This window comes from Amblyomma maculatum, chromosome 1, assembly GCF_055883805.1.
Source record: "Amblyomma maculatum isolate TAMU_Amacu chromosome 1, ASM5588380v1, whole genome shotgun sequence".
NCBI classification, from domain to species: domain Eukaryota; kingdom Metazoa; phylum Arthropoda; class Arachnida; order Ixodida; family Ixodidae; genus Amblyomma; species Amblyomma maculatum.
In genome coordinates this window covers 143,293,825-143,307,003 of record NC_139344.1, presented here as the reverse complement: position 1 = coordinate 143,307,003, position 13,179 = coordinate 143,293,825, and the positions used below count along the sequence as shown (strand labels likewise).

Genomic DNA, 13,179 nt, shown 5'->3' with positions numbered 1-13,179 from the left:
TGCAGACTTTTCTTCATAATGGGACTTCTAATGTGAACGCATCAAAATGCTGGCACCATTGACACTTGTAAGTAGTTAAGCAGAAGCTATGGGCTGAGAGAGGGTGCCAGTCTTCTCCACTGTAGAAAGTGGGGGCCAACAGGCTCGCAAATAACTTTCTTCAGGGGCTATCGTGGGTACCTGCACATGTTACGAGCATTACAGGCCAGTCAGCAGCTATAGTTTGTGTCAGTGATGATACTGCCTGGCACAAGCACGGCAACCACCTATGATGTCCTCAAGTCAAATAGGTTGCCGAGACAACCACTGGATAATTATTGAAGCCTGGACCGCCTGTGACGCAAGATATGAAGCCATTCACGAACTACTATGCGTGACAAAAACTTGGACGTTTCTGCCGACTCTGATCCAGCCAAGAATGTGACTAGAGGTACAGAAGAGGCAACTGTGAAAGTAATTGGTGACACAGAATAGAGGCTGCTTTGAACATTCTTGAGTCGCCGTGCAGCTCACCTGTCATGATGTACGAAAAGTCCTTTAATACCCTTCTGGAAGAATTTGATGGGTGAGGACCGTGACAAACCTGCTTTCAGTTTCTTTAGTGGTGCCATCATGCAGAAGAGTTTGTGAAACAGCAGAGAATAAGGCGGCATGGGCACTAGTAGTGCATATGTGTTATGCAGTGTAATGAGGTGAGTTGTTTCCTTAGAGCTTAGCTGTCAACAGTGAGACTGCAAAGTCTGTTCACGCACCACATGTGAAGCCAGAGTAAAACATAAAAAACAAATGGTATTAAGCAAGCAGAGAAGGTATGAGAAGAAGAAGTGGGTAAAGTGGCTCAAAAGAAAGCTCACAGAAGTCACTCATGTAGGAAATTCAAATTTACCTGATGCTCCTGTGGCGAAGTCCATCACTTGAAGCCGAGCTCACAGATGAGGTCGAAGGCACAGTTGACACTGATCCACCAGCCATGCTTATGTCAGGCTGGCTTATAGCCGCCTAATGAGCAAAAGCAAACAGACAAAAATATGCATTAGGCAACATGAACAATCCTGTACTGAACTGGAAAGGCGTTTGAAAAGAAGAAAGTTTTGGAAATAATTTTGCACACTCGTATCAACGCAAATATGTAGCGTGTTATGTTTAGCTGTCTAATCAATACTAAGTTATCTTCAGAGTATACATTGAAGAGTATTTTTTTGCATAGCTGCACATATGGAGAATGAACTAAGTGCCAGTATAATTACTGTACACCTGCCAGGAATATTAATGCTAGACATGTAGAAATAAGTGGTTTATACCTTGAATAAGAATGCCAGAATGACAAAAAAAAAAAAAAACTTGGAACTAATCTACAACAGCTAAATAACATTCACTAACCCTCAGAAAAATTGCATGCATCACTGAAAAAAATTAATAAACTTCGGCTACAGGCATTTAAAACGAAAAACAAAAAGGGCACATCACACTTAAAATGAAACAATTCAAAAAATGTGTTCTTTGACCAAAAGCCCTGAATATCAAAAAAAGGCTCATACAAGGGGAACTGAAGGAGATGAAGCTTCAGGGGTGTCTCCTGCAGACCTGCAGACCAGGTGAAGGATGTGAATCTTCCCAAAGTCCTTCATTATGAAACATAAGGAAAAATAAAAAGAGAAAACGGCAAATGAGCAATGAAAAGACAGAATATCTGGACTTGAAGAAAGAGGTATGATGCATCTAGAAAAAAGAAATAAATGAAATGCACAAGCTGAGTTGACAATGCACATCAACAAAGCATATGCAATGAAAACATTCCAGTAAGGTTACATTTTAAATGTCTGAAGTAATGTGAAAACAATTCATCAAAGTAGTTGTATAACAGGCCAAGTTTGAAGCCGCATGAATGAATTTAGTAATGTGTTGCTAACGCCAAGCTGCAGCTTATAAAGAGAATTACATTACAAACTAAGCATACGCACTTTGTTGGCTGCATTTGACTGCAGTGGCCAAGCTACTATATTAACATGTAATTGAAGTAAAAAGCAGCTTTTGCCCTCACAGCCAATGGCATTGACTGATTCTTTTGAAGTTGTGGATAGCCCCCTTGGACCTGCTAATGGGACAACAAAGGGTATGACAGATGAAAGGGTGTTAACCATAACTTAATTGGGTTAACTGTAGCGTCATGAGAATTGGTCTACAACATTGGCTGAAGGGCTTTCTCTGAGGGGCATCTCCTACATCTTTTCTTGAGTGTATTTAGCTATAGAAGTGTTCAGAAGTGTTCTTAACCTTTTAACTGCCAACAATGAGCTATACTCATTATGAGAAATTGTACCAATATGCCACACACATTGGCCCAGTGTTACGCAGCTCCAACTGCCAAAGATAGTTACAGCCTGCAACCTCATTATTTGCAATTTTCAACACTAGATGGCAGTAGTAATATGGGGGGGGGGGGGGGGAGGGAGGCCTTTTGTGCCTTTAGCATGTGTTCTAGGCCTGACAACAGTCATTTCAGAATGACATCATGCGTGAAGACTGCCAGTTCCGGCAATGCCCCGAGGGAAAAAAAAAAAAAAAAAAAAAAAAAAAAAAAAAAAAAAAAAAAAAAAGCTGCTTCTTGGAGCATTTCTGAAGCTACCCTGCCGACGATCTATAATTTGTTTTTGACAGTCTGTGAGCTGCATGCACTGAGGAAATGCAACCCTCAACAGCAGCATTCTTTAAATTTTTTTTTTTTAATTTTAATAACTAAAACCAATGAAGTAACAAGACATTTTCAGGATAAGAATTACATATAAAAAATGACACCTATATAAATATGGCCATTTTGGGAGAGGGAGGAGGGGGTTTTTTGGCAGCTAAAAGGTTAAGGTCGGTACTAAGGAATTTATTTACTTCAGTCAACTTGAGAAATCAAATTCCAGCGCTGACTGTGTTGGCACATAGCGGAGGCCTGCAGTAGTGCCCCTCCACACCATTGAAGGAAATGCTTCTTCACAGAATCTAATGCCCCAAATTAGATGAATAAAGTGTTACAAATAAGACAGTGTAGCTTTGTAGGATGGACTAAGTTGCTACAGCAATTACGGAAATAACCATCAATTTGGAAAAAACAAGTGAAACTAAAAAGGAGACAATAACTTGCAAACTTGCACTACAAAAGCAAATAAACTATTTCAACTGGCTCAGAACAATCCCATCATACACAGACAACGAAAGAGGAAATGATGCTTTGGAAACCAAAACGATGGCAACATTTTGTTTCCTTACGTTTAGATTTTTATTGACAAGTTCAATAATCGACATCGTTCAAAAAGGCCCTGGCACTCTCCATGACTGAAAATCCTGTTGCACTCTCTTCGCTCTAAACCACTGTCCGAGGAATGTGCTCCTGAAAAAATTTTCGCCAAGGGCTTACTGTTGCAGTTACAGCCATTAAAATTAAGAACTTTTGCCATGCTTCTCTCAGCCTAACTTTAGCAAGCCAGGTTCTTCCACACACTCAGAACTAACCTTTGCAAGTGAACTTGCCCTCTAGCTTCCTCTCTAAATGGTAGCTACATCAAAAGTTCATGCCTCGCCTTTAGGCTCCGTCGTGGCAGTTGAGTGCTAACTGAAATTTGTCACTGAATGCAGCCAGGTAACAGAGCGTACACCATACTGTGTGAAAAAAATGCAATTACCACAGCAGGATCATACACAATGTCAACAAATGAGCCGTTAATTTAGAATGCTTGCACCCTCTGCAAGGACAGTGCAAGTGGAAGATAAAGCTGTGACATGGCATTAAAAGAAGCATAGAATGAAACAAACTGAAAATATGATACAATAAAAAGGCCTTACGAAACACAAAGGAACTAGGCTGCGAAGCTAGAGTGCCCATTTTTTCATGCTACAAATGAACGATACGTAGAAAGAGCACGGCTGCTGAGCACAATGTGACGGCTGTGCAGCTGTGCACGCTGTAAACAGCTGTAACATCCAGCGAAAAGTGATTGTAACTGCCAAATCTACATGCTGTGCTTGTTTATGTAAAATGTTTAAGGATGTCTGGGGGCCTTTTGTGAAGTATGCCTGCCTCCATAGTAATCAAGAGCCGCTGACTACTTGGTTTGGCTTGGTTTTAAAGGGTTAAGATTCTAAAGCCGCTCAGGCTACAAATGACGCCGTAGTGGGAGGCTCTGAAAATTTCGATTACCTGGGGTTCTTTGATTACTGTAAAATATGTTTGAAGAACACACTAGTACTTACCATCTGAAACACATCCTTCAAGGTCATCTCATCCTCTAGCAACTGTCCCGAATAAATTAACTTCTGGTCTTCTGGTCTCTGGACATAAAATGGGGAGCATAATCACATTTAACTCTTCTTTTTTATTTTTCTAGCGACAGCAAGAAATGTTAACCATAAAAGCCGAGATTGCAAGTTTTTTAATATACAGCTAATTACAAGACATCACTCATTAATCGCACAGACCCACAATCTATGAAACCCTCAGGTTGCAGTCATGCATTTCGGCTCCAAAACAATGCAAACCATGGATCTATGCTTTCATTATAGAATGCATTTGAATCAAGGGCATTTTACCACTAAAAAATATTTGTTGCACAATCAGTTTGTACCAATGCAAAGAACTCCAGTGGTAGAGTGAAAAACTAATTTTCCATGGTGAAATAGCTCTGTCATCACCAAGCAAAAAACAAACTTTTGGATTTGTAGACTCTCACCTCATATATTTCACACCATCACTAATATCAAGAAGTGACGAGACAAGGTGCAGAGTTAAACAGGGCGATTCCCCACTGATCTCTCAAGATATCCCATCACATTTTGCAAGGTGATGGGACATCTTGGAGTCATAACTAATCACTATAGAACAGTCAAACAACAAGCACTGGTATGATAAAAAAACAACAAAAAAAAAAAACAGCAAAGACTTTGTAAGACATCAACTAATCAGAGAGCAGGATTTGGACCAGATCTGCAAAGGAAGCATGCATTTACAAGAGAACAAATTAGCACTGAGGGAATTTCTACATCCCACAGGTTTTCATCGCATGCAATTAATGAAAGACACGTTGCGAATTCTTCCAGCAACCCCTGTTCCTTCAAAACAGAGGTTAGAAAGCATCTACAATCAGGTTTTCTCAGCCACAAAAGTCATCTGTGCACTAGTTTCACTGACAACCTTACTCACAGGATTATTAGGGTAAACCATGGAGAGGTGTTGCTTGAGCTGCTGGACAGACCAGTCCAAGGGACAGTTAACCTGCTGATCTCCAAATTTTTGGTTAGGCGCCCGAATCACAAGGCAAGTGCTCATATTTTGAGCTGCCATTGTTGCACTTCCCCGCAATGCTTGTTGGTCTCCTGCAAAGCACAATAATAATAAACGCGTAAACTTCCTTAACGCACCTTCGCGCGCGACAAGGACACAGGCATTGGTTTACTCTTATATTTCCTGGTTGCCGCCTAAAAGCTGCGAAAGATCACGGAAAGGTCATGATTCCAAGCAGACACCCAAGCGGCCTCTCGCAGCTACCCATACAGCACTGTACACAAACGCGCATAATGCAAAGATTTGGCTCAGCCGTCCTACGCACTGCCCTTGAAGCACAGGATCACAGCTTGATTTACAAACCTTTAGAAGCAATACGGGCCTACCCTTCGTGAAACACGAGAGAATGCATGCGCGCGACCGGCGGCGCGTTCACTGCCCAGAGGAGAAAAGAAGAAAAAAAAAATCCACCGTAAAGCTTAGCTTGCGATGGCAACGCAGTCTGAACGCTTATCACTAAGCGCACAACCAAGAAACGAAAGAGAAAAAGATTGTGCGCAGCTGACAACGTTGTATGAAACTGTGTCTAGCGCATCTTGCATCAGACTTTTTTCAAAGAATCGTCATGGTTTATGGCGGATACGCGATAGGATAACTTCGCGCACGTCAAGAAACTTCATCGTCGGTTACGAAGCGCAGTTTATAAACTATATAATACAAACTATCGCTTATAGCCGTAGAGACACATCAGCGCTCGTAAAATAGCAGCACACAACGATAAGTCGTGCATAAGCTGCTCTACTCATCGAGGAGCAACGGGGACTGCATGGGTGACCTCAGATGCAGTCGTCAATGCCTACGGTGCTCGCAAAGAATGACCTGACCCGAACTAAGTGATCAGTTTAAGTGACAACGAAGCTTAGCAAGCCCATCAATGCGTGGCAAGTGCAAGAGTCGAAACGATAGGTAGAATCGATGCTCGCCCGGGCCCCGAACCGTGGTGATGTGAATTCCGAACCGCACTCTCCCGCAACCGCGCGCAGAAAAGGAAGTTATCGTGGAAAGTGTAGAGTACTCACCTTTCACTGCTTGAATATATGCGAAGAAGACAGTTCAAGAGAAATTTTCTGTGCATAAAGGAGCAAAACCAAGGACCGCTTAAATACAACTGTCCCAACCCCCCTCAACTGTGAATATTTGTCGTTCACTCATTGGCGGGCGCCCCGCAACGAGAGTAATTTATACTCTCGATAGCATAAGTTTACAGGTTTACATATGGACGACTGTAAACTGCGGAAGCGTCGGTTGTAGTAATTTGTGATATATTGTGTTGCGCATATTTACTATATTGAGTGAAATTAAACTTCACAATTGTTGGTAATGTCTTACTTCCAAGGCATGCGTTGTTACTTCAGACGCTGCAGCGATAATCTTGTAAGTACTGTACCGAAATAGGAAGCTACAGTAGCTGTCGCGGTGCATGTGTTTATAATTTACGGTACCGCTGCGCTTTTCTTCCTCTTCTTCTGCAAACCTTTCGCTCTATATCTCCTGTTGTGAACGTGAATCCAGCAGTGTTTAAAGAAAGCATAAATGATGCAACAGCTATAATGCTCTGCTTCAGCTGGTTTGGTTTTAATTCTATCGGCCAGTCAAAGGAGGCGTGTCTGCATTGATAGCACGCCAGCAGTTTCGCTTGCTGCATGAATCTTGCCGGTCTCATCACCATTTTCTCAACTTCTCTGTGTTGACTTCTACTGATATACAAAAGATGTCCCACATTTTGGTTTCGCAGTCCCTTGTAAAGCGCTGTTGTAGACGAAACTGAATTGAAGGTCGTGTTGCGCGTAGTGCATGGATTTTTTTGAAGGCGTGATGCATATGGGTATAAGCTTTTGAATCTCTTCACACATGTGACGTTGAACGTAAAGGAGTGTAGCGTTGCTACTAGGAAAAAAGCTCAAGTTGAGCTTTCTTCTTAATTGGGCGCGTATCGAGATAGCGCTAGTTAGATTTTCTGAGTGCGTGTAGCTTCCCCGCGCTTTTTTTCTTTTTCTTAATTTGCTTCACATTTATTTCAAGTTCCTCCTCTGAGACTAAAATAAGTTAGAATTTTCTCTTAATTTTATACAACCTCTACTTTGTTAAGCGAATTGTGGAAGCAGTGGGTCTTCTGTGGTAGTCGATTTACAGTGTTTTGGATACTGCGTTGCTTCTCAAGCCTAGTGATAAAGTGTGTACTCAAAAGATGGGTGCATATTTATTCTAACTGCATTGTTCTAGACGGAAAAGCTGCTGTTATATCGGGCCTTCTGGATTTTTTGGCTCCTGGATTGTTGCTAGCCACCCCCCCCCCCCCCCCAAAAAAAAAAAAAAAAAAAAATTGCCAGCATGTTTATTGAACTGGAAATTGCATCTTTCCAGCTGGATTATATTGAACTGGAAATCATGTCTAGCCAGAATGAGTTGCCTTCCAGCTGTAAAATTTACATCTGAAATCCATTGAAAGATGGCAATCCAGCTGGAAATTCAACAGGAACAATGTTTTTCCAGTGCCCCTGACAAATGCCTGCCGAGTGTTGTTTTTTTTCTTCTGGGGTGCTTGTGACTCGGAATGTACAGCTTTCATGCCCACAGCTTGAATGTAAACTGTGTAGTTGCCAACAGGAAACTGTACATCTCAGGTATACACCAAACTTCCTTCCATCGGTGCTTACTTTTTTGTTTTTCAGACTGTAATCTGTACAGACACCATGCTTGGACATTTACTTGTGTGCATGTTACTTTACGTGTATAGCCCCATTGCTCTGAATTAATGGCCGTGCATGAGCAAATGTGTACACTCATCTGAAGCTTAATAAGGGAGTAATTACTCATTGACATCTACCCTAGCGCAGCCATATGGTTACAAAGGAAGTTCAAACAGCTCTCTCAGAAACTTTGTAGTTAAGAGGCAGTTGCTCTACCAACTAAGCTGACAAGGACGGTTTGCAGATCAGGTGGTAGGACGAGAGCAGATTGATCAATAACTCAGTGGGAACGGTGCTGGTCAGATATTTAGGAGAATCTCCCCTTGGAGGAAATTTGTAATAAGGGATTAATTTTCCTCAAGTTGAAGTAGATTTGTAATAAGGGAGTAATTACTAGAGAGAGCAATCACTCCCTATATTATTGCCTGCCTAGTAATTATTCCCTTATTAAAAATTTACTCCACCTTGGAGGATTCTCCTAAATATACGACCATCATTTGAAGCCTTTTACACATGTAAGAGCTCAGTGGTGTGCGAGCTATGCCTAAAATGTTTGTTGTGCAAGTCTGTGCTCAAGAACATTATTATAATTGCATGTGTCCTACTGTTTTAGCTTCAGAGGTATGCTTTGAAACTAACATTTAGTACTTCCTTTCCGCGCAGCCTTCTCACTGACTGCCATTAAGCAACCATAGGAAGAAACTGGTAGAAGATGGTTGCAGACACTGCTTTCAAGACTGGTGGTCAAGTTGATGGTATGGTTTCATCCCACTACTAATGATGGTGTGCAGCACAATAAAATGATCTCAGTTGTCACTATTGTGAGCAAAGTACTAAAGATGTCCTTTTCCATGCATACTTTGGTCTAACTTTCTACAGTTTTGTGAAAACCTGTCAGTGTGCTGCTCCGTAAAGATTGAATTCAGCAGAAACGTTTAGTCACAGATGCTGCCCTACATTTACTTTTGAAAGCAAAAGCACACTGCATTGTGGCTCCTGCACCCCTTATGAATGTCCCCTTTCACCTTCATGATCTTTCTGGATGTTGCAAGGAAACCCATGAAAAAAGTTCTGCCCTCTCAGCTTCAAAATGTAGATGAGGATTGTTGGCAATTGTGCCTGTCATTTCTTGAATAAAATTGTAACAAGTGTATTTGTGAGGTATTCGAGAGGCATTATTATTTCCTGCACCAGTGCTGAAGAACGTGACCTTCAAAACAATGCTAATAGGAAGGTGCCCAGGATGGTCACTGTACACCTTGTACTTTTTTACAAATGTTCCGAAGTAGTCATAGAGACAATCTATATTAGTGATCTTTTAATGAGTAGCTGTTTGCACAGTTTTAAAAAGGAATTATTGTCTGCCGCTACTGCAATTTCTAAATCCATGTGGTGCAAAAGTGTGCTTGCACATGACAGATGGAGGCATAAGAACATGTTTCTTTGTACGCAGGCATTGTTGCCGCTCTTGTGGAGAGCTTGGGAGACAAACAAGACAGTGTATGCCGTGCAGTCACTCACTCGCTGCAAGTCATTGGCAACCGTTGGCCCAATCTTGTCCTGAGTTGTTGCCATGACTATGTGTCTACTGAGTCCAAAGTAAATATTATTGTCTTTCGCTCATTTCCACACTTTACATGCATTTCATTTTTTGGGTGACTTAACGTGACATTTCCATCTGAAAACGGGAGATTGCTAAGGCATTTTTATTTATTTTGTCTCGTCAGTTTTCAGTCCAGCCTCAGACTATTTCTTGTATACACATAACACACAACACAGAAATTGTCACCCAGCCTGGCACCCTGGCTGATTAATTTCCTCTCCCTCTTTATCCCATGTGTTACACAATAAGTGCAGTCATATGGCTGAAAATAGTATTGAAGAGCTAATGTTCAGAAGTCAGGGAAAGAAACAGCAGCTTGCTGTAAGCTTTGAAATGCTAGAGGAGGGGAAGTAGTTTTGATCAAATATAACAAGTCAAGTAGTAACTGTGAATAGAAACCTTGAGAAGGAAATAGTGGGAGAATAAGAATGGGTTAAAGTGGACTTGGGGGTAGACAGTCTAGTTTTAAACAGAAACTTAATATGTGCCAGCCTTCAAAGGAAATATACACTACAGTTGGATCTTATCTGCACTGACCCATCATGTACAAGGTTGAAGGCTTAGGAAAAGGCCTTCAATTTAATTAGAGACAAGCTCAGTGTGCTGTGGGAACAAAAATTATTAGGCTAATTTTAAAAGGCAAGAAGAGAGCATAGGAAGACCAGTAGCACATGTGGTTTAAGGATATCCTAACTAAAATCAAGAGGAAATATGCTTGGGTAGGATGTGTGGTATGAAACGCAGATACTCAGTGGTCCATTAGAGGAGCAGAATGGATTCCGAAAGAAGAGGTAGCAAGGGTCTGGGAGAAGCGACATGGAGGAATGAGATTAGGAGCTTTGTTGAGATGCAGTGGTCATGGCTGGCACAGGAAATGGCAAATTGAATGGCAAAGAGGATCTTTTCTCTTGCAGTGTACTGAACTGGGCTGATGGTGACTTTCTTTTTTCGCTCCAAGTATCTGAAAAATTAGCCTTAAGCCATTTTCAGTTCTGTGTAATACCTTTGAACGACTACGTAGTAGTAAAAAGTAAATGTCATTTTTGTTTTGTAGCTTTCACCTTCTCACAGAAACTTGCTGTTCTCTGTAATGCACGAAGTCTGCAAAGAGTCTGTGGACAAGCTAGACAAAACATTGTTGAGCAATGTTTGTAAGACTACAATTGAGGAGATGACACGTGCTAAGGTGAGTGATGTTCTTGTTTTCAGTCTGGCAAGTGCTGTTTAATAATACCTTCATTATATTCCTTTATTATACTGTTTAATGGAACAAGATGTAGTATCCTGAGTTTTACATTTATAATTGACCTCTTTAACTTAATTCTGTAGTCAAGAGCAGTGAAAAGATGTTTTTATCTCTTTTGTGTAGTTCTAGATGGCATAAATGAGGAAATTAAGCTATACAGGCTGGTTTGATATAAATTGCTTGATGCATAGGAAATGGCAAATGAAATTCATGATGTTGACTCGTAGAAAAAGCTTTATAAATTGCGATTGATAGACCAAAGGTGGTCATTGTACTTCTGTTAGTCAAGTGTCATAACTTCAGTTTTTAGGCAAGAGGTCCGAAAGGCTTCTTATTATGCTTGAAAAATGCAAAATAAGGACTGCTTACCACAAGCATTAGAAGCCAAATGTGATATGCCTCAGCGATTCCATTTTGGTGCTCCATAAATTAGCACACTGCTTGTGGAAAATAGCTTGAAGGTACTGTCTCGTCTTCTGCACTCTAAAAGCTGACATCATTCATTTTCGAAAAATTGAGGCATACTATAGAATACTTCAAGCTTGGTAAAAAATGTAGATTTTTTTTTTTTATGTAAAGGAAGCAGTGTAGCCACAAGTAGTGAGAAAATTGCCCTGGAGTTCACCTTTCTTATACTTTCACCTTTCTGAATGGCAGCTATTTCTTGCTGTCTTCTTGCCGTGCTTTCTTTAAAATTTTTGTTGTGGAGGGGCTTTAAAGGAGTCGAACTTGTTTGAACAGGTTGCTCTACATTTATGCGCACAATGTGAATGATGTTCTGCTTAGTGGAGTGGTGATAGTGACAAGTGGGGTGGTTCTGTGACAACACAGTGGCTAAAAATGAAGTAGCTCGTACCTTGCATATTTTGGCTGCTCAAACTTCTGCATTGTTTTGTTTTGTTCATGTGCTACCTTCAATATTTGGTATGCGGTTGTTTTGCATACTCTCGTGTGCGGATAGAATAAGTTTGAACATAAAAACATGCCTCATTGAGGTTGATCTGTGCGGCTTCTTTTACAGAGCATGTATGACATTCTTTTGGTTCTCGTGAATCTCTTTGAACTGTTATGTTAGATTTATTTTTTAGCTAGGATACAAATACAGTTTAGCATTATAGTCATAGCGGTTATACTGCAGAGTGAATATTCGGCCTGATTGAAAGCCCTCCTTTGCATATTTGGAGAAGCTATCTGGTGGCAGAAATCATAATATTGAAGAGTGTAAGGTAAAGCAGAATCTCACTGGTACATTGTCTAAAAATTCTCGGGGCAAGCTTGAATGCATGATCAAAAGCTATCTCGATATTTAAAGATCTGACTCTACAAGTGTGAAGTATTGAGAATTTTACTAGTCATGGTAGGTCAAAGTATTCTTGAGCAACATCTAAAGAGCTTTGCAGATATAGAATTCTACCATTATTTGTTTGTCATTAACAGAACTGATATCTTGCAATGTAGCCATATGGGTGATAAAGGTAACAGTAGCTGGGTCTCTTCGTCACCGGTGTCGGCTCAAGATTCTTTACCAAATTGCACTGTGGAGAAGCCACTCTGACAACTGATTGTCGCTTCCTGGCTCGCTCCTCGGATAAGTTAGCAAGCTGTCAGGGTTTTTAGTTGCTCTGCCACATCGCACTCATGCACTTTTAAGAAGTCGTTCCACCGGCTGTCAGTGATTGGATTTCTGCTAATGTCGTGTGCCCTAGGCCGCCAAATGTGTAAGATCAAAATTTGCTGAAATTGTGAACATAATTACTAGGAAATTTTATTATCCAGGAGCATATTCACCATAAGAGCTGGGAAATTGCATCCTCTGAAAGCATTTCGGCAAGGTTATTCTTAGTGAAAATAGATGTCTTGCCCGTCTCTCTTCTCCACATGGAATTGTATGCAGGTGGAATGCCAGACACTTGGAGACAATTTTTTGAATATAGAAGAGCTTGCAAAACTTGCTGACTTTAATATTTCTTCTTTTACAGTAGACATATCGATAAGGTGTACTGGCAGGTGCCAAGACTCTTCCTTCTTTATTTGTTTATTTTACAGTGCGATCCACACTCCCAAACCAGTCGTATATTTCGTACATCAGCCTCTCTCTGGGAAACATGCCATGCTAGGGTAATGTAAACTTCAAAGTCTGACGTGGGCACCAGATTCTTTTTCTTTTTGCATTGCATGTTGCACTGTTTTTACGCACATGGCACTTTACGTTTTTTTGAAAGGGACCGACAATTGAATTTTAAGGACCTAAATTTTTTCTTTTTTTTTCCACAAGGGAAAATTGAAGTGTTCAAACTGCCTGATTCTGCAATAG

At 40.8% G+C, this 13,179-nt stretch overlaps 2 protein-coding genes across 3 annotated transcripts in view; one reads left to right on the top strand and one right to left on the bottom strand.

The window, feature by feature from the left end:
* Window positions 1–6,502, bottom strand: part of Herp (Homocysteine-induced endoplasmic reticulum protein) — a 52,137-nt gene extending 45,635 nt beyond the window's left edge. Inside the window, exons 1-5 of the mRNA XM_084589157.1 lie at window positions 6,346–6,502; window positions 5,186–5,358; window positions 4,240–4,317; window positions 1,539–1,622; window positions 887–999 (exon numbers count right to left, since the gene is read on the bottom strand). Of these exons, the coding sequence (XP_084445283.1) occupies window positions 887–999; window positions 1,539–1,622; window positions 4,240–4,317; window positions 5,186–5,326 (416 nt within the window). The 5' untranslated portion in view covers window positions 5,327–5,358; window positions 6,346–6,502. The remainder of the gene's footprint in view (window positions 1–886; window positions 1,000–1,538; window positions 1,623–4,239; window positions 4,318–5,185; window positions 5,359–6,345) is intronic.
* A 9-nt stretch (window positions 6,503–6,511) lies between these two features.
* Window positions 6,512–13,179, top strand: part of c11.1 (maestro heat like repeat family protein c11.1) — a 147,570-nt gene continuing 140,902 nt past the window's right edge. Inside the window, exons 1-5 of one of the 2 annotated variants that reach the window (XM_084589154.1) lie at window positions 6,512–6,700; window positions 8,680–8,771; window positions 9,470–9,615; window positions 10,674–10,805; window positions 12,912–12,983. In XM_084589154.1, the coding sequence (XP_084445280.1) occupies window positions 8,729–8,771; window positions 9,470–9,615; window positions 10,674–10,805; window positions 12,912–12,983 (393 nt within the window). In that variant the 5' untranslated portion in view covers window positions 6,512–6,700; window positions 8,680–8,728. The remainder of the gene's footprint in view (window positions 6,701–8,679; window positions 8,772–9,469; window positions 9,616–10,673; window positions 10,806–12,911; window positions 12,984–13,179) is intronic. The other variant, XM_084589156.1, reaches the window with a different exon arrangement.